This window comes from Alternaria burnsii, assembly GCF_013036055.1.
Source record: "Alternaria burnsii strain CBS107.38 chromosome Unknown 715, whole genome shotgun sequence".
Lineage (NCBI taxonomy): Eukaryota > Fungi > Ascomycota > Dothideomycetes > Pleosporales > Pleosporaceae > Alternaria > Alternaria burnsii.
Genome location: NW_024066116.1, coordinates 1,079,640 through 1,101,734, shown reverse-complemented (window position 1 = coordinate 1,101,734; position 22,095 = coordinate 1,079,640). Strand labels below are relative to the sequence as shown.

At 52.8% G+C, this 22,095-nt stretch overlaps 8 protein-coding genes across 8 annotated transcripts; 4 read left to right on the top strand and 4 right to left on the bottom strand.

Annotated features, from left to right (window-relative positions):
* Window positions 1–284: 284 nt before the first annotated feature.
* On the top strand, window positions 285–1,364 carry GT037_007520 (uncharacterized protein; the record flags this gene model as incomplete). The annotated part of the gene is made up of 1 exon (XM_038932567.1): window positions 285–1,364. One exon carries the CDS (start codon window positions 285–287, stop codon window positions 1,362–1,364), a length of 1,080 nt encoding a protein of 359 aa, XP_038785055.1.
* A 407-nt stretch (window positions 1,365–1,771) lies between these two features.
* Window positions 1,772–2,926, bottom strand: GT037_007519 (sure-like protein; the record flags this gene model as incomplete). Its single annotated transcript, XM_038932566.1, has 3 exons — window positions 1,772–2,659; window positions 2,712–2,864; window positions 2,915–2,926. The coding sequence occupies 3 exons, from the start codon at window positions 2,924–2,926 to the stop codon at window positions 1,772–1,774; spliced, it is 1,053 nt and encodes a 350-aa protein (XP_038785054.1).
* Window positions 2,927–3,789: 863 nt separating this feature from the next.
* Window positions 3,790–4,596, top strand: GT037_007518 (nad-binding protein; the record flags this gene model as incomplete). Its single annotated transcript, XM_038932565.1, has 1 exon — window positions 3,790–4,596. One exon carries the CDS (start codon window positions 3,790–3,792, stop codon window positions 4,594–4,596), a length of 807 nt encoding a protein of 268 aa, XP_038785053.1.
* A 1,374-nt stretch (window positions 4,597–5,970) lies between these two features.
* GT037_007517 (gata transcription factor) lies at window positions 5,971–9,859 on the bottom strand (the record flags this gene model as incomplete). The annotated part of the gene is made up of 3 exons (XM_038932564.1): window positions 5,971–9,487; window positions 9,541–9,633; window positions 9,690–9,859. 3 exons carry the CDS (start codon window positions 9,857–9,859, stop codon window positions 5,971–5,973), a joined length of 3,780 nt encoding a protein of 1,259 aa, XP_038785052.1.
* Window positions 9,860–10,595: 736 nt separating this feature from the next.
* GT037_007516 (small nuclear ribonucleoprotein sm d2) lies at window positions 10,596–11,100 on the top strand (the record flags this gene model as incomplete). The annotated part of the gene is made up of 4 exons (XM_038932563.1): window positions 10,596–10,615; window positions 10,667–10,699; window positions 10,753–11,010; window positions 11,058–11,100. The coding sequence occupies 4 exons, from the start codon at window positions 10,596–10,598 to the stop codon at window positions 11,098–11,100; spliced, it is 354 nt and encodes a 117-aa protein (XP_038785051.1).
* Window positions 11,101–11,236: 136 nt separating this feature from the next.
* Window positions 11,237–13,179, bottom strand: GT037_007515 (dihydroxyacetone kinase; the record flags this gene model as incomplete). The annotated part of the gene is made up of 5 exons (XM_038932562.1): window positions 11,237–11,724; window positions 11,774–11,908; window positions 11,954–12,564; window positions 12,623–13,121; window positions 13,173–13,179. The coding sequence occupies 5 exons, from the start codon at window positions 13,177–13,179 to the stop codon at window positions 11,237–11,239; spliced, it is 1,740 nt and encodes a 579-aa protein (XP_038785050.1).
* Window positions 13,180–14,348: 1,169 nt separating this feature from the next.
* Window positions 14,349–15,305, top strand: GT037_007514 (uncharacterized protein; the record flags this gene model as incomplete). Its single annotated transcript, XM_038932561.1, has 1 exon — window positions 14,349–15,305. One exon carries the CDS (start codon window positions 14,349–14,351, stop codon window positions 15,303–15,305), a length of 957 nt encoding a protein of 318 aa, XP_038785049.1.
* Window positions 15,306–16,019: 714 nt separating this feature from the next.
* On the bottom strand, window positions 16,020–21,491 carry GT037_007513 (uncharacterized protein; the record flags this gene model as incomplete). The annotated part of the gene is made up of 6 exons (XM_038932560.1): window positions 16,020–17,541; window positions 17,602–18,355; window positions 18,410–18,485; window positions 19,210–19,777; window positions 19,839–20,655; window positions 20,708–21,491. Coding segments are annotated over 6 exons (4,521 nt in total), but the record flags the coding sequence as incomplete, so codon positions are not given.
* Between the last annotated feature and the right edge of the window lie 604 nt (window positions 21,492–22,095).

The window sequence follows — 22,095 nt, the reverse complement described above, 5'->3', positions numbered from 1 at the left end:
AAAGGCAAGGGAAAACAAGAGGAAGAGAGATAGGAGAGACGAGCGCTGCGCCGAGCTGTGACGGCAAAGCTATAATCTCCACTGTGGGGTGAAGAAGGAGAGGTGTGAGAGGTGAGCGGGCGAGGGTCGAAGAATTAGCGCGGCAGGCCACAAGGCACCCGAAAGAGCGGGAGCTATGAACGTAGTACCGTACCGCTAGCCTGAGAAGCTAGCGGACCCTCCTGCACCTGCAGTCGCGCCTCGTACCTTGTCGCGCTCCGCACCTCATCACAGCATACCCCATCATGGCCAGCGTCATGGCTGCCAACCAGCATATGGAGACACTCCAGACCATGCTCAACCTCGTCTACCTCAATTCCGGTCGCTTTCTGAAAGAACAACAGGCCGGCGGCGGCACTGGTCGCATGAAGCAACAGTTGCAGCACCTCGTGCCATCTGCTACTGAGCGCTTCCACGATGCCCTCGACGAGCTCGAGAACCAAGTCCGTCTAGCGCAAACCGTCCTGCGCAGGGACATGGCGCTGCTCAAGCAACATCGCAAGAAGAAGGAAGCTGCAGCGAAGCAGCACGAGGTGGAGAAGGCGCGACTTGCCGCAGAGTCAAAGAATGCGCCCGTCCCAGTTGAGGAAGTGCCTGTCAAGGTTGAAAAAGCCGCGACGCCAGCACCGCCCGAGCCACCAGCAGAGCCAGCGCAGGACGCGCCTGAGCTAGTGAGCGCAAAGGAGCCTGGGCCTGAGGCGGACGAGGCGCCTAACAAGGAAGAAGACACAAAGGCGCCACCACCCCCGCCCATTGAGACCGACATGGAGCCGCAAAGAGATCCGCTCTTCGACGGCACGCCCACCACCGGCAATGCTCAGGAATCCGAGTTTGACTTCGATGCCATGTTCGGCGACGCCATGGACACAACTGGCGACAACACCCACAACGATATCATGGACACTTCGGCCGACATGGACTTTACCCTCGACGACGCGAACGACGGGCCTTCGCTACTACGCGGTCTCGAGGACTTCGCCAAGGATAATCATGACGACAACCCGAACCAGACTTCGAATATGGACATTGACTTCACCATGTCAGACCTACCAGGCTTAGACATGAAAACCGAGGCGAATACCAACACAAACGACAATGCGACTGCTGTGAAGCCTGCAGAACCAGAGCCAGCACCAAAGGTGGACGAGTCCAAGCCTGCCGCGGAGCCACCTGCTGAAGAGAAGAAGGAAGAATCGATTACGACTACAAATGACGAGATGATGGGCACCATGGCTACAGACGACCTCGAAGATCTTTTCAATATGGACGAGTACGAGAACCCTGAGCAATCGCAATTCGATGATGCGTTCTTCAATTTTGAGTAGCTTGTTTCTTATGCGTATGGCGTTATTTACGGCTTTGAAGCGCTGGACAGCGCCTTTGGGCAACATAAGGATATGGGTGGCGTACTACGTTGAGACGGCGTACTGGAATCATCTTGATACCCCAGCATATCCAGGAAATGTTTGTAAAAGACTACAACTAGATATAATACTAACCTGATAGAACGATCAATATGGCACTCTGCCTATTCCAAATGGCACTATCCGAGTTTGGTCAGATATTACTTCTTGCAAGTGAAGTGTTAACTTGTCTTCCACATTCACAAAACAACCCCTATTCAAAGTATAACTGGTTTGTGGACTCAGTCGCCGTGGATTCGAAGGATAGTTTGAAAGCTCAAGACTTTCACTTGGCCATATTGGTTTATCGTCTTGTTCGAGATTCAAATCTACGAAGCCCCCGCACCCAGGTTGATTTCTCCCTCAAACCCATTCACATGCATAAAGTTTGCCCGTAGTGGAGTCACACTGGTAAAGCCCTGCGCGACCGCCCATCCATCATTGCCGGGCTCACTGGCCTCAACACTCTCATACACATCTTTGAAAGTCGGTGCCCATTTGAAGTGCTTGTGTGTATACCGCATATGGGCCTGACCTGAAGGCGTTTCTCGCCCACTGTCTGTGCCCGACACTCCACCTTGTATTTCAGAGTTCGCCTTCAGCTCCTTCTTCCCAAACTTCTCCTCTTGTTTGCGTATCTGACCCTCGATGTCTGACGGTGTGTCGTCAGCTTCGGACGGTACTTCGACGACCTGGAAACAGCTTCCGCTCTTCCACGAGTTCTGCAGCATGTTCGTCCATAGGATCTTGCGCTCTCCAACATTCTCAACCAGCGGTACGTTGACGGTGTAAAGGTGGGTATTTGCATCCCAGTGGTCCCACAGATGTTTTATGAGTTTAGCGCTGAGCTCGCTGGCATCACTGATGATCTTGGCGTCGTGGTTGCGGTCGAAGAATGCGTACGAGAGGGCGATGGACTTCATGCCGCATACTGCTGCCTCCATTGCGCCACCAATTGTGCCCGACGATAAGGAAAAGATGGCAGTGCTGTTGCGACCGTAATTAGGGCCACTGACTACGAGGTCAATCGGGCCGCGGTCTGAAAAGTAGTGGTAGAGACCGATCTGTACGCAGGAAGCAGGCGTCGAGTCGATGAGCACCCATTCTTCTTCGTTCGACGAGGATGGCAGAGGGGAGTTGTGCGTTGTGCCATGGTTCGTGAGACGCCCTTCAGCGTTTGTTTGGAGGGGCGCGGGGCGGTAGTATGTCGGTTGTATCTGGGGCAGTGAGAATAATGATCGATAGTAGAGGTGGCCTCGTATCACATACGGATTTGCCCACAAGATGTGCTTTGCCTATCCATGACCTCTGTGTATGCGGGAGAACGACTGACACGGTATGCCCATGCTTCTGTAGTGTTGACACCAGCGAATGTACATAGGGCGAGGACTGATCTGATGGTGGACCATCATCGTTGGTGACCTATGGCTATCAGCGTCTGCCATTGGCTCAGTCAGATATGGTATTCTTACAAGAATATGCATGATGACTTATGAGGGACGATGATGCAGAGTTTGGTAACAACGTGTTGTAGATTGGAGATCAAGAGATGCAGAGGGGCAGACAGTGATGCGCGCTACCAATAAGTCCGAATCCCGCAGCAGGCAGTCACCGCCTCATTCTTCGCATCAACACCTCTGCGCTCTTAGATTTGTTTTCGCATGGCCGTCCCTCCAACAGCCTCCAACGTCGTTGACGAACGCTGCAGGTTGATGGCAATGTCCGTGTCCCATCGACAACGGTACCTGCGCCATGGGTAGATCCGCTGGCGCTCCCTGCATCGTGCCGACGATCAGGGCTCGACCAGCGGAACCTGAGATACCCAAGTCGTACATGTCAGGAACACAGGAAGTTCTGAAAATGTGCTGCTGGTACAGTTTGAAGTATTTGCCATGTCGGACTTCTTCTCGCATCTCCATTGCAGGTCTCAACACCCTCACTCGGGGGACAACCGTGGCCCCTCCTCCTTCCGACGTCCGTACAACAGCCGGCACTTCGTCAACGACATTTGAAACGGGACTGCAGAGTCTACCGGGAGGTTTAGCTGTGTGTAGCTAAAACGACCAGAGCTTCGGGCGCGAAGGTGTAGAGCCGCAGGTCCCTGAAGCAGCTATTTTCGGTGTTCGTTTCTTCGGATCCCCGCCCGCGGCCGCCTACCGTGAAGACCATCGTTTGAGACCGAATAGCAAAGACGGTTATAAAGAGGTGGTGTAACATGAGAAACATAATCAATATACCCAATCCATTCTCACGTTAGCATTTCAGCAGCTCTAAGTTTCATACCTTGAAGTCTCCAATCTCATTACACACTCATCTACACCCGCGTAAATACCTACAGACTATCAAAATGGTCATCAACGTGCCCACTGCCTCTCTTGAGGGACAAGTCGCTCTCATCACTGGTGCCGGTCGCGGTATTGGAAGGGGCTGCGCCATCGAGCTCGGCAAGCGCGGTGCTTCCGTCATCGTCAACTACGTCTCATCCGAAGGCCCAGCAAATGAGGTCTGCGAAATCATCAAGGGTTTCAACAACGGAGCCAAAGCCATAGCCATCAAGGCCGATGTCAGCAAAGTCAGCGAGATCAACAGGTTATTCGAGGAGGCGAAGAAGGCGTTCGGCAAGATCAACATCGTCATGAGCAACTCAGGAACTGAGAGTTGGGACGTAACGGAGGAGATCAGTGAAGAGAAGTACGATCACGTATTTAATCTGAACACACGAGCACAGTTCTTCGTCGGCCAAACCGCGTACAAGCACATTGAGGACAACGGCCGCATTATTCTGATGAGCTCCATCGCAGCTGGTCTCCTCGGTGTAAAGGACCACGCCCTTTACAATGCCTCTAAGATGGCTGTTATCGGTTTCATCAAGGCGTTTGCGACCGACTTCGGAAAGCGCGGTATCACCGTCAACGGTGTCGCACCTGGTGGAATCAAGTCAGACATGTTCACACAGAATGCATGGCATTACATCCCTGGCGGTTCGCCTGACTGGCCAGCGGAGAAGATCGAGACCCTTATGGCAAACCACTGCCCACTCGGACGGTGTGCGGTACCTGAGGATGTTGCCAGGGTCGTTGCGTTCCTCGCTTCAGAGGACGGCGGTTGGGTTAACGGCCAGGTCCTGACCATCTCTGGTGGCTCGTCGCAGTAAGCTGTTGGAAGCAGTGATGATTGGACGATGGCAGCATATGTTTTCTTGCAGCGTATCTTATAGAGACACGAGTTCAGAGCCAACGCTCGAACAAAACGAATAAATCACACTGAACTGCATTCCCGTGTGTCCCTTCTTGCGTATATGTATTACTTCGTAGGTGTCGATGTGTAGTTGTCGATGGCGAACGAGCGTATATGCGCGATCGATGGTAAGAGCACAATCTGTCAGGACTCTGACGTCATCAAACGCGATTGCGCAACGCCATCACGTGGCTCAACCTTCACATACCAACGACTTATACGATATTTATCAGTAAGACCCCTTGTCATCGTCTGACTGCAAATTGTGCGTCTGTGCGGGATAGTTCTTGCCTGAAACATATTTGAAGCAGACCATAATGACCTCCACCCTGCCTCGTTTTCGTTTCCCGTCGAACCTTGGCATCATTACCTCAACATAGTTGGAGCCATCATATCGTATGCCTGACTTCCAGAGAAACTCACGGTTCACAAGAATTTGTCAATCTTGTCAAAAATGTACTTTGTAGCCATGTCAAGGTGTCTATAGTTCCGTCAGCTAAATAACCTTCCCTACACCAGTGCCGACGTGTGAGTATTACATCACGGCGGAACGACGAACATAAAACAATTGTACGAGCTTCTCGAAACGCTACCCCAATGTCCAATATCTCAACCTCGTGAGGAAGCTGTCAAGACGCGGAGGTCTGCTGTCATATTCTCTTGACCTTACGTGAGATTGACGTGACTGTAAAAAGGTCGTCTATCACTAGATCAATGTTGCTCCGCAAAGACGTCCTACACTGAATTTCAGTAGGTTTCACACCAAGCTGTTCTTCACATCCTCAACGCTTTATCAAGACTCTGCGGCTACCCATTTCACAAAAACACCGCTACTTACCTACCACAAACTCTTTAACCCAAGTACAGTCTATCAGAAGATCGAACGGCTTCGTTTACAACCTCACATTCTCGGCCCCCACACGGCGTGATGTACAACTTCTACAACGCCACATATACTCTCTGCGGACATACACTAATCGAACGAACACAACAGTTCGGTAGACATGTTCAGTCTGCAATGGTGGTTAGAGCCAGAATGTTGGATGGCAAGGAGAGCGGAATGAAGGAAGAACATGTATAGTCTAAGCTGTTTATTGGGTATATAAAGACGTGAATCGCGCTTATCTGCGAACAGCCTGCTGAGCATAAGCTCTGAGCAGATGTGTAAGAACTAGTATACAAAATTGATCATCCCTCGTTTGTTCATGCCATGGATACGCAGATCGCTAAACGCCTTGGTAATCAGAGTGGTGGGTATGTAGAATCGTGACACCGTGATAAGTCCTAAGCCTCAAACCGTAGGCTCGTCGGGTGTCTTGCCTGCGCCTTCACTCTCAGCCTCTGGACTCTCAGGCTCCAGCTTAATATCCTTTTCTGAGTATTTACTCGTGGCTTTGGTCGCGTCTGCCTCTTTGTTGGCAGCACCAACAACCTCCTCAATCATGGCGGCAAAGTCAACAGTCATACCGCCGACGTTCATCTTGAGCAACGTAGCGGCATCGGGTCCGTCATCTCCATCTACACTACCGCGCCTGGAGCCATTCCTCATATCCAACATCATGGTTTCGTTGTCGAAGATGTTATCTCCACTCCATAATCCCACAGTAGACGTGTTTGGGTCTTCGTAGAGGTCAAAACCAAGCCCCAGCGAGCCGTTCTTCGATGGCGAGCTGCTTGCAGGCATATCACTGGAAAGAAAGTCGTCAGACAAGAACTCGCTAAATTGAGCATCAGTGCGACCGGGCGTGGTGAATGTAGGGAAGGCTGAAAAATCAATAGCCTGGGAAGGCGACGATATTGGGTGGTCAGACAACAGCGCGTTGAGTTGACGGGTGAACGGTGTGTCGGGTGCAGCTGTTGCCGCACGTGTGGTACGAGGAGTCAGGATATTACGGGATGGCGTCAAAGGCGCATCTCCGTTCCCTGCACCTCGCCTCGGCGTTAGGGCAATGCGTTTGCGCGTGCTTGGAGTAGGGGTCTTCAAGGGGTCTTGGGCTACTTGGTCCCTCTTAGGTGTGCTCTTCGGCGTAGTCTTTGGCGGGGCAGAATCCTCGAAAAGATGGGCCAGGTCATCTGCCTCTGCAGTAGGAGGCGGGCAGTTCTCCTTGTCAGGGTTTTCTTGATCAGCGGTGGCCACTTGCACCACAGGTTGCTCGAACCAATACGTTTGCTTTGTCACACATGGAATGCAGCCGTCGTGACCTATACCAGCGTTTTCGCAACGGCCACATGGTCGCTCACGGTCACAGCCTCTCTTAAGCTCCTTGCATCGCTGACAACGGGGCTTCTTGGGTGCGTCATCGTCAGGGAGGTACATTGGAGTGGCGATTGGCTCAGTGACAGGGGCAGGTGGTGGTTCAGCCAGAGTCTTGCGCCGACCTTGCTTCCTAGGTGAAGGAAAAAGCAGTCGTCTTGTAGGCTTCGGCGTAAGATCTTGGTCGATTTCGATGGGAGATGCCTTGCTTCCTCTTACTCCGACAGGGCTGGACTCAAGGGCTCGTTCCAGAGCAGCCTGTGCAGCTTCAGAATCAAGTCCACGCGCGCTAGGCGCAACAACTGGTGGTGCCATCGTCCCGTCATGAGTCCTATCGATAGATGAAGCACTCTGCTCTTGTTCAGCAGGCATGGCAGGTTCAGACTCAGGCAAGACAGCGTCAGACATGAGATCGTCACCACCGCTCATAGACTTAGAGCGTGCTACCTTTTGCTGCTTCTTTCGGTTTGCGAGGCGCGCAGCTCTATCCCACACCTTCTGCGGTCTCATCGAAAACTTCTTGATAAGCCAGAGTCCACATGGGTTGCACAAATTGAGCTCCTCGAACGCATCAGAGGACTTTGCAGCTACTATGTCCTTGTCTTCGCGCGTCAAGTTGTTCTTGAAGATGCGGTATTTTAGTTCGCCATCCTCAGATGTCGGTTCGATTACTTCATATGCGATAATGTCGGTGCCAGCTGAGTCAGTGGATAGTTCGATGTCTTTGGGCGAGCCTTTCTCCACACGTGTATAAGCTTTCCTCCATGTGACTGTGTCGATCTCTCCGCAGTTTACACAATGGGTTGGCATTTCGCCTTTCCGGATAGCCGCATCGAGTTTGTTCTTGATAATTCTTTTCCTCTTCGCACCTGATCCACTTCGGGGATACCCGTATTCTGACGGTGTAGGTGCATCAGACATGGGCTCAGCTCCAGACCATGTATGAGACCTGGGAAGCCCTCTTGGCTTGGACGACTTTGTTTGCTTCGGGGGAGGATTCGGGGTAGCGGAGCGACTGTAGACCGGTGCTTCGCTTTCCGCTGTGGGTGAAATCTGCGACACCATACCATCAGGCGAGCCAGCTGTCGACACTGTAGCTCGTGACTTTTGGAAGGCGTCGGTAGTCTGATTGTCGAGATTGTTACTCTGTTGTGCCATCGAAAGCCTTGCGGTCAGATCGTTATCGTCATTCGTGTCTTGACCCTGGAAATATACCGAGCTGAAGATATCCTGGTCCATGGTATCAAAATCGAAGGCCTGAGCAGTCCCCATGTCCATCTCGATGCTCTCAGTGACTGGCTGTGTAATAGACTTGCGGCGTTGCTCTTGTAATGCTCCATCATGCCAAAGCTTGTCAAGCTCCATACTATTACCATCTCGGCTTGTTGGCATATCGCTAACGAAACCGGAGTCATTCGGGGGCAGTGTTGGGAGATTCGGGCTTGAACCATCGGGTGACGCGGTTCGATTCGGTCCAATAGGAGGCGACGAAGGCATTGGGGTATCTCCAGGGCTTCCATCTCTCTCGTCCGCCGACTCCAGTGCATTATCCGAGAAGGCACTAGACTCGTAAGGAGACATATACGGTCGTCCTCCATCCATAGATGCATGTCTTAAAGTGCTTGGGGCTGGAGGGCGGCGCGATCCTCGTTGACCGAACTTCTCGCCAGGGCGAGGGGTTGGCGCACGGGGCACCATGTCTGAAGCAGCTCCTGAGGTGCTAAGAGCAGGTTTGAGGAGACGTACAGATGCTGCTGTGCTGGCCGTCACTCGCAGTGAATCGTTATGGGCGTTCAGCGGCGTGTTCCGAGGCCTCGTGGTTTGCGTGATTCGAGCCCTCTTCTTTGGGGGTCCATCCTCCTGCTGTTCGATTATATAAGGATCGCTGAAGTGCAGTTGCTGAGGCGGCGGGGCGGCTTCACTCCGCACGGAGGCCCGTGACGTTGGTCGTGACGGAGGGTTGTACTGATAGTGGTGGAATGAGAGAGTACTCATAGCAGGGCTGGATGCCCTAGTTGGCTGAGACATGAAAGACATGTTGGACTGATCATAAAAGGAGTCATTCCGGGGTGGTTCCTGGGACGGGCTATGGCGTGTGAGCATCTGGTGGAATGGCTCAACACCACCAATGGAAGGTCGTGGCGAAGGCTGTGCAGGGTATGGGCTTGGCTGGGCCAAATGACCTAATGTTGGATTCTCTCTTAAAAAGTCGGACCAGGCGTTGTAGTCGAAACCTTCAGGCATCAGCTGACTGAGACTGTGATACCGCTCCATGTTCTCCACGTATTCCTTTTGCATGCATGTCGGAACAGGCACCAGCTTCAGTTTGACCTCTAGAGTCTCTTTGACCCCATTCGAAAAGATGCCAAGAATATTTTTGCACACGCGACCTGTGACCATGGTTTGGGAATCTTGGGCAGGGGCATTAGGAGTGGACGATGCTGAGGCAAGAATCCATGACAGCATGCCTTGGCCTACCAGCGGCGTTTCGTACTCGGAGAAATCGTAAGCGTATACGGTGAAATCATGACCTAGTTTGGCCACGAGCTCAGGACTGCAGTAGTGAGCACTGTTTCTTGCAACCAATAAGCAAGGGAGTCGACCCACCTTGCAGCTACAATAGCCTGAATGCAGGTCTTGAGTTCGATGACTCCCACTTCGGTAGTTTCGTCCAGCGATACGACAGGCACATTCAGCACGCTTGGCAGACGGGCCAGACAATTCGACTTGTTCTGATCGTCGAACGTGTAGAGTACCTTGACTGTAGTGCAGCCGTGTTAGAAGGAAACGTGATGAATGAGCAGATATGCTTGCCTCGCATTTGCCTGCGCGGGATTTCGTCCATGGTGCTATCCTCGGTGACGGACGGTGTGTGGCCGTGCTGTGAAGCACCGAGATCCGGCGTAGTACCAGACGGTGTCGACATGGCTACCTATGGAGTTGACAAAGGATAGGCTGGCCGTGTTGGAGAGGGGATGGGAAGGTTGTCGTGGATAGAAGGGTGGTGGTCAGTGTTATATCGCGATCGGTGGCTGGCGTGCGATCATCGCGAACGCGTTACAGATGAACTAAGAAGCGAGGCTAAAAGCGACTGGAAGACGAATTGGCGGGGTAAATGGGTCGTTAAGTACTTTCGCATGCAGATACTTTCGAAACAGGCAGCAGCACGCGTATAAGAAGGGAAGAAAAGGAACGTAGATAGCGTCGTTAATGATGTCGTGAGGTGAAAGTGAAGATGGACGCACGAGCTCGGAGGTTTGACGCTACCCGCGCCGCGCTAACGTGGGGAGGACAAAGACGCGTGACGCACCTTCCATGCCAAAGTTCCAGCCCCACAGACGACGCGTTGATTGGCTCGGCAACGGAAAAAGTGCAGCTCCAGCTCCCAGTTCTGCCAAGCTCGCTCACTTCATCGCCCTGCTTCATACCATCGCCGACCGATCCACCTCATCAAAGCGCGTTGCCGTGGTGTCCTCCTTTCTCACACTAGGTCAGTCAACCCACCCTTGGTCTGTGCATATCTTTTGCCGGACCTCATCCTTGCGCGCTATTCCTCCGCGCAGTATATCAAAATTCGCAGGCAGAAGCTCGAGAGCTGGAAGTTGACTGTGATAGTTTCAAACTTATTCCCCTTTGCCCTATAACCCATTCAAGCCGACAAAATGGTGGACGCAAAGATTCAGTACGTATCATTTCCAGACCATTCACCGCTATATGAGCTAACATGGCGCAGAGAGCTTCTTTCCAAGCCCCGTTCTGAGTTGACGTATGTACACGCTTGTACGTTCAGCTCCTATACATACTGACATTGCTGCCTAGCGAGTACGAAGTTGCCCAGGTCGAAGAACACGAGCTCACCACCGGTCCCCTCTCTATCCTTCAGACCGCCGTCCGCTCGCGCACACAAGTCCTAATCTCGTGCCGAAACAACCGCAAGATTCTCGCACGTGTGAAGGCTTTCGACCGTCATTGCAATATGGTTCTCGAGAACGCGAAAGAGATGTGGACTGAGACTCCCCGGTTAGCCAACGGCAGCTACGGAAGGAAGGTTAACAAGGATCGCTTCATCTCTAAGCTGTGCGTTCACATACCAATCATATCTGCGCACTCGCTGATCCATCCAGGTTCCTACGAGGCGACTCGGTCATTCTTGTTTTGCTATCATAAGAGCTCGGACGTAGTAGGCATTTGGGACGGTAGCGACAGATCGAGGCACGCGAAATGGAGTTTGGATGAATTAAAAGTTACATAACCGTCGCAACGGCGATGAATACCGAACGAATCAAACAACGATACCCAACTTCTACTTCTTCAATCCATCACTCAGGCCCAACAGAAGCTCCGCAAGGCCATGCGCGCCAGGGTCTGGCACCTCCTGGAACCCCTCGCCTCCAACATACACCGTTCGCCCCAAGCTCGCTTTCATACCTTTCGTCCCTTGAGCACCACCTTGTGCCGCTGCAGCCGCTTTTTCGATACTTTCCGTCTTGGATAATGTCTCAACGAACGGATAGAGCGCATCCATAAGTGTTCGGTCTCCAGGTTTGGCAGGAGTGTATTTGCCAAGTGCCTTGAGAGACGAGTCCAGGGCTTTGGCCCAGATTGCGGGTGTGACAGGCTGTGGTGACGAAGGCGCATTCTGTCGCAACCCATGGGCCAATGCATTCAGGAAGATGGCATAGATTGCGCCTGACGTGCCGTCCATAGCCAGTTCCACCACTTGAATGATGTGATTCATGAGGATCAACAGATCATCCGTCTTATCTGCCGTTTCGAGCATCTTCAAAATTGCTGCTGGGTGTCAGCGCTAGGTAACAATGTACACGTGACGATACCTTACCTTCTGCGCCGCGCTTGAGTCCGATGCCGCAATCGCCGTCCCCCACTATAGTATCGTATTTGGTCACATCTGGTTCAGCCTCGATGAGCCTGTTCAATGCGACTGCCAAAGTTGATTTGGCCTGAGCAAAGTTGACTATCCAAGTTAGCACATACCCTGTGCAACGCGGCAGATACCTACCCCTCAGGTCACTTGGCTGGACCTCTTCTTCGTCTACCTGTTCCTCGCTCTTTTTCGCTTCTTCTCGTCGTGCCCATGTGCTGCTACTAATTGCCGCTGACCAGCCACTCGCCTCTGCGGGTGCATCGAGCAGTTCAAGCATAGAAGCGTCAGCGACTCTTAGCAAGCTGACGCTGAAGCCCAGTCCGTTCAGACTAGTCATAAAGGTACCAGCCAGAACTCGCACTGGTTTGATCTTAAAGTTGTCTGCCAGTTGGTCGACGACTTCGTTCGTGATCCCGCTGAGCTCGAGTGGACTGACACCTCCCAGGTTGTTGACTAGCAGTACCACATCGTCCTTGTCGGTGATCTTAGAGAAACTGCGATCTTGGTCCGCGACGTCCAAGCAGTGCGATAACATCGTCTTCACAAGGCCAGGGAGATCTGTCGACTTGCGCTCAGAGCCGGCTTCGTTGTGAATGCCCATTCCTATCTCAACTAAGCCTTCCGCAAGCTCGTCTTCCTCTGCCTCTCGCCGACCTGGAACATGGACGTGCGCCAAGGAAGATCCAATCGAGACGGTATTGTCTGCGACGAGTTGTGCCATGCGCGTTACATCCTTGAGACTCGCTCTACAGCCATATTAGCGATCGTCAACCTGTAAGCCATAGAATTGGTATGGTTGCGCACCCTTTCGCAGCGAGCGCACCAGCAATCTTCTGTACAAGTACTGTCCCCGCAATACCTCTCCGTCCAACCTTTCCTCCCTTTGCGCGCCCTACACCTGCATCGTCGCCGACCACCACCATGTCGACTTCAATACCTGCAGCACGCGCCTTCTCGACTGCCATGCCGAAGTTCAACACGTCGCCGGTGTAGTTCATTACTATCACGAGAACACCCTTGTCTTTCTGAATGCGATGCAAGATACATCTTCGCACCTGCTCTGCACTTGGAGATGCGAAGATTGTGCCTGCGACTGCTCCAGATAGTAGGCCAGCACCGACGAAAGACGCGAATGAGGGCTCATGACCGCTGCCGCCTCCAGAAACTATGCTAACTTGTGATGCGCCATTCTTGCGGTAGATGATTTTGTTGTTTATATCGCATTGCACCGAAGGGTTTGTTTGTGGGATGCTGAGAAGGGCGGTTTCGACGAGGTGTGTCGGGTCGTGAATGAAGTGTCTCGCTGCGTGTGTTAGGCGGATGATTCGTGTGTATGCAACACAAGGATACTAACACGACATTGTGGCTGCTGTGTGTTCAATTCAATGAAATGTGCCGAAAGTATGGAGAGATTGCACAAAAGGCAGATGGAATTTGAAGAGCATGACGAGAAACTAATCAATCCCTCAATACCCGACCCGACGACACGTAAATCATTTCGCCCAATCCTTCATGTCATTTGACATATGCCGTGTTGCTGTGGCCACACGGAAACGCGTCCGTGTTCCGTCTTGTTTCCAGGCATTTGGAGAGCCCGAGAGCTCTAAGTGGGGTTACGCATATGGCTGTGAGGGGTAGCTTGCGTCCAGTGGGGTCGCACCTTCCCCCGAACCCCGAGATGTCAGCAGAGGTGCCGGCTTCCTCTTCTGGGTGATACCGGAACAGCTGCTCGATTTTCAACCGCTCCTCAGTACGCATAACGACTACGAGAAGCCTCACTTGGTGCAAGATGGATTACGTTAAGGTTGTTGTATGGGAACATGCTTGCTTATTTCGCTATTGCTATCGGATGACCGGAGCGCTCACAGCACAGAGCCCGATCAACAACCTTGGGCACAAACAGCTTTCTCTGCCGCTGCAAAGGTCGTGTCCTTGCAAAGACGTTTTCGTCAAAAGAAAATGTAAATGATGCAGCTTAGACTAACAATGGACATCATCTGTACCCTAGTCAAGCTAACGAGCGAGGACGCCTGCTCATCTTCGGGAACCATAATCATAACTCACATAGAATTCAGACGACATGGCTTAGCTCTAGATGTTCTGGCATCACAAACCCCATCCGAGAGAAACTTCGAATAGGTGCATATCTAATAAACTCTGTCTTACAGCCAACATCGAATTACAGTCAGCAAATTTACAAACATGAACAGTGTCATAAGCGTTTGAGCCCTCTCATCATATCCAAACTAACTTTGAAACGCTTAGTTGTAGCGGCGAAGAGGAAGCTGAGAGGAGTCGGAGAGAGCTCAGATGGCAGCAAAGAAGCTACCCCGCCATCTGATTAGATTTTGATCTGCGCCCCCACCAAACGTCGCGTCGATGAAGCTCGACGCGATTGTTGTTTGCTCGTCCTTGTTATCTACCATTATCATATCATTGTCTGAACCCACCAAAAGAGCTTCTTTTGCCGAAAGTATTGGTTGCACTTGTGTCTGATTCGTCTTCTCGTGCCCAGTTGAGTATTGCAACAATGGCAAATAACGGCATCGCTCATAAGTACTCCAAACGCCTCATCGCATTCGAGCACAACCCCCGCCCACTATCCAGCGCAGCGCCAAACACTTTGCTCTGGGTCGGAGGCCTAACAGATGGCCTCCTCACCGTCCCATACCCCTCCGCCATCGCCAATAAACTTCCATCTGACTGGGTCATATCCGAAGTCCTCATCTCCTCGTCCTACAAAGGCTGGGGTACTGGTAGCCTCGCTCGCGATGCGCGTGAGCTCGGCGAATGCGTGTCCTACTTTAGGAAGCTACGGCCAGAGACGAAGATTGTAATCATGGGCCACTCAACGGGATGTCAAGATATCATGGAGTATCTGCTTGGGAAGGGACACGAGGGGAGGGAGTCGTTGGACGGGGTCATACTGCAGGGCGGTGTCAGTGATCGAGAGGCATGGGAGGACTACTATAAAGAAGGAGAGAAAAGGAAAGAGCTGGAAGAAGCGATTAGGAAATCCAAGGAATTGATCGATATGGGCAAAGCCAAGGAGATCCTGTCGCCCGAGAGCAACGCTGTATTCAAGGATATGGGGGGACCACTCAACGCATACCGAGCATACTCGCTCCTCTCAAAGGGCGGAGATGACGACTACTTCTCGAGCGACCTTTCCGACGAACACTTTGCGACAACGTTTGGCAAAATCTCAAAGAGCACGCCGGTATGCTTCCTGCTAGGATCCAAGGACCCGTATGTGCCTGCAAAGATCGACAGAGCAGCATTGCTTCAGCGCTGGACAAGGATAATTCGCGAAGGCGGCGGGGTTGTAGATGACGAAGATGGTGGCGTGATTCCAGGGGCACACCACAATCTTGACGATGACCCTGAAGAAGTAGTCCAGGATCTTGTCAAAAGGGTATGCGGTTTTGTTACCGGGCTGGACAAGGACACAAGCCCCAAGTGGAAGAAGGCTGGGTCTCACCTTTGATTCCACTGCGATCACTGCATAGTAATATAGTATTGAACAGTGCTCCAATACGCATCCATCCTTGGATTTGTGATCTGGTACCGCAATCACGCTCCTGTCACAACCATAGGACGATAGACATTGTCCACTCTCCGGATCGCATGTCAGCTCAACACGAGTCTCGATGACAGGACTGCACCACACGTGGAGGGTTGTTATCTGTTGCGATGGCGCGTTGCGCACTCTAACTCAGACTGTGTGAATGATTGTTGGCCAGGACAAAGACATATACAGACGACGAATTACAGGGCTATAGACTTCTTCAGTACGATGTATTATCGCGTGCTCTAAGCATCGCTATGCCCCTCGGCCATTCAATACCCAACGATAGCTTTTGGTGTCCCATAATGCCGTTAATCATCCTACAACCCAGAGTGGAAGCCAATGCTCAACACGCACGTACGACAAACGCCCACGCAATGCATGTAAAATCACAGATCCGCTGACCTAGACAACAGTATTCATCCTCCAACTCTTTGCCGAAAAGCTCGTTGTTCTCCAAGCTGTAGTCATGCCTGAAGAGGTATCCTCGAATACAATCAGGATGCACATTGAGCATTAGCTGAGAGGCAAGACCGAGCTCCTTTGTACTGCACCTCGCTGTCGCCGCTGGCGCAAACGCTTGACGATGAAATCTTTTCCCGAGTTCTCTTCAGCTTCTGACATAAAGGCATCCTAAGCCCGTGCGCCGTCCACTGTAGCTGGTTCCTCGAATTGCGCCTGTACGACCCATTGCTCGCCAAACTTTATGCCTTTGCCACCGCTGATGCCAGCATTGCGCCAGGGTCTATTGACACCAATATCGACGATCCAGATAAGCCACTGTGGATCGCGTCCAGCACCGTTCTGGAGCGCTTTTACAAGACCTGTTCGTGGTGCACCGAGACATACGATGTACTTCGCGCGAACTTCCAGTGGCTCGCCTTCTAAGATAGAGACTTCCCCCGTAGAACCGCCCACACCCGACGGCGTTTCGACAGCGAGACAGGCTGCTCTTGACTTGTTTGCCCAACCTACAATGTTTAGGACCACTCGTTGATCTTCATCGCCAAGCGCCTCAAACTCCTTGTGACGGCCAAGCAGGGCGTCAATGATGAGCTCGGGTGGTGCTTGTAGACGCTTCAGAGCTTCTTCCGTATCTCTCCATGCACGAACGGAGCCGCCAAACTTCCGGAAAAGTTCGACCTGGCGTCGGATATCCTTGTCCCAGTCTGCATTGCGTTCGAAACCAAGTAGTGCAACCATGACTTTCGGTCCACGTTGAGCAAGGTGCCGTGCTGCTGCTACGGCGCGTGCACCTCCACGGTGATTGCCAGCTAAGACGACAATGACAGGGTTGGCATTGGGATTGTCGCGTGCGAGACGTCTGCCGCCTGGATTTATCGCGGTCAAAGCAACTTCTGCGATGCCTCGTCCTGAGCTCTCTGCCATGATATCCTCGTTTAGACCAAACTCCACTTCAGCAGTCTCCTCGACCGCCAGCATGGCACCAGGAGTGATAGCGAAGCACTTGCGGTTATTTGATGTGAGACGTAACCAGCCCTTCGCGCTCGAGTCAAGAGGTGACTCCGGTGGTGAAGCAACGCGACCCGGCCTGGGGCTACCGGTAGCGTGTGAGGATGCATAAGGTCGATTCAAGACGAACGAACGGTTGGTGCGCGGCAATACGCCTGAGCCCATCATATCCAAGTCAGCCTGGACACCGCTGCCTTGCCGTGTTGGCGCCCTTTTGACTGAGGCTCTGGACATTGCACGTCTAGAGTTGCGCCCGCTGCCGAATTCGTCTTCCTCTTCCTCAGAGCTTGTGTTGGTGGTACTTTTCAGCTTCCGATCTAGCACATTCTCTGTAGGATGCAGGTTCTTTCCACCGTGTGTTCCAGGCCTTGCCAGGCGATTAAAGCTGACCAGACGATCCTCATCTGCGGTTGTGTCCTCGTTCCTGATTTGATTGAACACCGTGCGCTTGTCAAATTTCGAGAGGTTGCTCTGAAAGTCGAATTCGGGCATGTCCTGGATATCTGTCGCGTCTTCTGTAGCCCAGCCGTTTGTGGCTTCCAGCGCCTGCTGCCGTTTTGTCTTACGATTTGAAGCGTTTGCCGCTGCAAGACCGACTCTGCCGCCTATAACCCCGGGAGTTCTTGTCTGTGGCTGTTCGGCGGCTTGTAGCATTGGAGTGTTCCTCCAACCATTGCCTTTGCTAGTAAGGGTTAGTTTCTGTACATGGGACTAGTGGCCTCTGAATCTGAATATCACGTACCCTTTCTTGACAGTCTCGATATCGCCATTCTTTTTCTCTTGAGCAGCAAGCTCCTTCTTACGAGACTTGCCTCCTCTTCGAGTCTTTTTGCCATTGTCGTCGTTCTTCTGCGGACTAGGATCATCCATTGGCTTGCCGGTCCTGGTCTTGGTAATGCTTGCCCTTCGCGCAGCTAGCTGTCCTGTACGCGCCTCACTATCTGCCTCTTCAGCATCCGCGATGTCCAGCGACGAAAATGGGCCCTCTAGAGTGGCTGCACTCGGCTTTCGAACGTTGGTCTTCTTTGCATGGCCCACGAACGGAGATGTGTTTTTCGGTAAAGCCGCAGCGCTTGCAGCAGCTATGGGCTTGATGGGCGTGGCAGGAGCTTCCTGAGGAGGCGCAGCAACGGCAGAGCTCAACGAAGGAACTGTCGAGGTGCGCTTCCCCATGCTAAGAATCGCGGGGTCGACGAACGGCGCAGCTGGAGTTGGCTGAGGAGCGACTTGGCGGGGCGCTTGACGAGCGTTCTGGTAGACAGGTGCACCTGTAGGCGGGCCCGACGACGGTTGGCTGACGAGATGCGGAATCTGTTGTCCACTATGCGGTGGCGGGTGCTGAACATGGTTCTGGGGATATGGCGGGTATGCAGGAGGCTCGGATCGCGATGGAAGAGGTTGAGGAGCGGGCGCAGAGGGTGTGACTTTGATATCGGCGATCATATGTCCTTCGACGTTATACGAAGGCACACGGTGACCAGAGTTTGGGAAGAAGACTGTAACCATCAGCGCATGCCCACAAATAAACAATGCCTCCGACCAGAACGTACCATCTTGAAGCGTCAGAGTAGCCGTGTGTTGATCAACACCACTGACCACACCCAGCACGACAGCACCTGGAGGGCTCTGTAGTGTCACCGCGACCGATAAGCCAACAAAAGTGGAAGCCATGTTGGCGGTGGAGGGCGCGGGCGAGGGAGGTTCTCCCAAGCCTTAGGACGAAGCGAAAGTTCCTCGGGGAGCAATATTTCCTGGAGGCCGAGCGGAAGGCAAGAATCATTCACAGGCGACTTCGCGGGCTATCGTGAAGAAGGTTGACGAAGATGCGACCCCCAGGTCAGGCGAGTTGAGGGTGGAGAGCACTCAGGTAGGAGCCCATACCCCAGGTGCACTATTTCGCGGATCGTGCTAAGGCGCTAGCGGTCAGCCACAGTCCTGCCGCCAACGGCTGTTGATCTAGGGCTGCATCTTCACATGCAGGTGCTTGAACACGAAACGACATCGCTCTTCACCAAACTGTACCGTAAACACCAAAACTGACCCCAGAGCTGTACATGAGCCTCTTCCTTTCACTTTGTCCAGAAAGTGACCACGCATATAGCGTTAGGATATATTACCTGGAATACGTGTAATTCATCGAAAAGGAGTTTCTTCGCATACACTGCTGAAGCACATGAATAGGAGACAGAAGGAAGAATAATTATTGTTCATTACGCGTGTTTGTCTAAAGAAGCTTGCATCGTCGCCCAAAAGCAAAGCGCATCAAATCCAGGGTATCCATACAATAATTCCATCATCGCCAGTGACTTCCACGTCGTGTCAATCGCCATGTTCCAGAGCCCCATCAAACAAGCTCCCATTGGGCTACGCCCCCAAACTTGCACGAGTACGCCGTCTTGTTATTCCAAGCAGCAACGCTCATGCCACGCGCATCCTTGTCGTTGAAGACCGTAACTGCATTAAGGGAAATCTTCTGGCCCGGTGCACCGAGGTCGATGCGAGGTACGTCGAGCCACCAAGTGCGCCCGTCCGTGTTGAACGTCTTGTAGTCCGGTTTCCGCCCGTCTCTACCGGCAACGCTCAGAAGCATAACGTAGGGCGCACCCTTGCCATGGCGCGCATTGTCCCAGTGCGGACAGACCGAAGACATTTGGAATCGAACAACCGCCGGGGCGTATGGGTCATTTACTTTGATCTGTGCCTGTGATGGTTCAAATGTTCGCTCGCCAAGGCCATGTTCCTTGGAAGCGTCACCGAATATAAGAACGCGTCCACCTTGATCGTCTCGCATAAACTCTTCGTATGACATGATGCGTCCATCAGTACGGAATTGATGAGAAGCCTCCCCCGGGTAATGCTTCAACCCAAACTCGTTGTTGTCCATGGTGAATTGGCGAGGGTTGAAGGACCGTATGTATCTGGTGGGTGTTAGTCATTAATTCAGCATCGACAAATATTGAAATGTATTCTCAAACATACCCTTCACCACGGTTCTGACACCCAAGCGCTCCAGCTCCCCAACAGGAATCGATGAGCTTCCATTCTCCGTTGTCGATTTTGACAGCATTCCAAGCATGTGTTGATTTGTAGGGTGGCACAGCTTGTCCAGGCTCCAGAGGTGAATGGCCGTAGCCTTTCGATGCACCGGAACATACCATAGCCTCGAGACCTGCTTTCAGAGCTAGAGCAGCGAAGAGACCGGCGTAGCCCTCGCATACTGCCAGGCCTGATGCGATAGTTTTTTCGGGGGTAGAAGGCGAAACGGTACCGTTGAAAAACGAGTGAGCATCGTAGTCAACGTTGTGATGCAGCCAAGTGAATATAGCTCGCGCTTTATCAGTAGGTGAGGAGAATTGAGAGCACAGTTGATGAGCAAGCCAACCCACATCGGAAGAGGGGAGTTGAGCACGAGGAAACTGCGCAGCATGATTGTCTGGTCCTGAAAAGTCCCGACACACAAGGCAACTTGCAACGGCACCTGGTTTCGGCTTGGAAGCCATGATTGCGCTGAGGTTTGGTCTTGATGACATTGGGACGGGCGGCGGTGCTCCAAGATTCGGTGCTGAGTCAGAAGAAACAGCTGCTGGCCGAGTTGAAGGCACAGGAGGAGGCGATGGAGCCTTGTTGTTGAACCCCATCTCCAACGCCGATCGTCGTGGTGGCGGTGGTGCGATCGCTCTGTTGGTGCGGGAGGTGTCGTTTGAAGATTGCCTCTGTGGCAACGCTGGCACAGGCCGAGGTGATTGCTCGCGAGTGATGGACTGTCTAGGAGGGAGGGAGGGTCTTGCTGGAAGATCTTTGCGTTTTCGTTAGCCATGTTCTAGCAGACTGTCTTTGTCTGTACTCACTAGGGGTCTTCAGCTTGGGTGGCAGCGCCTGAGCTGGCACATAATCTCTTTTACTCTTCATTGCGTTAAGCGTCGCCTTGCTCTGTTTGGAGTCTTCGGGTGCTTTCTTGGCTGGCAGTGGTGGCAGCTTTGACGGATCGTAGGCTGGAGCCCTGACCTGGTAAAGTGTGCCAGTACTTCCATTGCTATGACTTGTCCCGTTTGTCTTGACAGAGCCCAGTGACAGTGTCGATATGCCCGAAGCGATGGTAGAAATCGACTCAGACGACTCGCGCTTCCTCACGCTTGGCTCGGACGCCTTGCGCGGTGGCAGTGCTGGTGATGGCCGAGGCGTACTGGCGTTGCGCGGAGGTGGGCGAGGAGGTAGCGCGGGCGAGACTTTGGGTTTTTCGGATTCGTGCACTACCATGGGCTGGTTGCCGAGTTGTCGCGCCGACGTGGGCGCATTGCTGAGGACTGGCGGGTTGTTGACTGTCTGGCGCGAGTAGGCGGGCGGGCGCGAGCTGGGCGGAGGCGGAGGCGGCTTCCTCTTAGCAGTCGAGGCATCATAGGAATACGTCGGCTTGGCTCCCGGTACAGGAGTATGCACTTCTTCGAGGTTCAATGCCGCAATCCGCGACTTGATTGACCCTTCAGCCATCGCGGTCGCGTTCTGTGGGGTGATCGACGGTCGGAGCGTCAGCTGTGGCTGGTGACGAGTCAACAGGAGCAGCGATTGATGGCGTCCGTCGACGTGCAACCTCTCCTTGCCGGGTAATGGAGAGGCTGGAAACACGGCGCTGGGGGCTGGAGGTGAGGAGAAGAAGTAAGTATGACGAGACAAGGCTTGTCCTCCCAACGGAGGCACGCCTTATGCCGGGGATAATCGCAGGCAGACGAGCACAGCCTCTGCCTTTTGGTTCGCCCTGACCCCTGTAAAGCCACATGACCCCACTTAAACCCGTTCCTGCCGATTTAAGCTTTCGCCCTCGTCTCAAAATAGTCCGGTCCGATCCAGTGGTAGACGGCTCGTGGCATTCTCACACTATGGCAGTGACATCAGTGTACCTTGGTCGTCGCGACTGTCATCTGTCGTCCACGGATTGGCATGTCCTCACGCTGGGCATGACGTCTCAGACTGCACCACATGCAATGCTGTGCACCCGTTACCCAATCCTCACCCGTGCAAGGGTTCGTGCCGTACATGTACATGCAGATGACATAAGTAGCATCAACGACATGTCTTTGAATTTTTATCATTGAATGTCTCGCACTAAATTCGCTACTGTATCAAACAAGCTAGAAGTAGAACATATGGAGTCGCCAAAGCGTGCAACATGGACAGCCTACACTCCGTTCCCAACCTCTACCCAGCCGTGCCTCCCATACCCCTGTCCAGCCCATCTCTA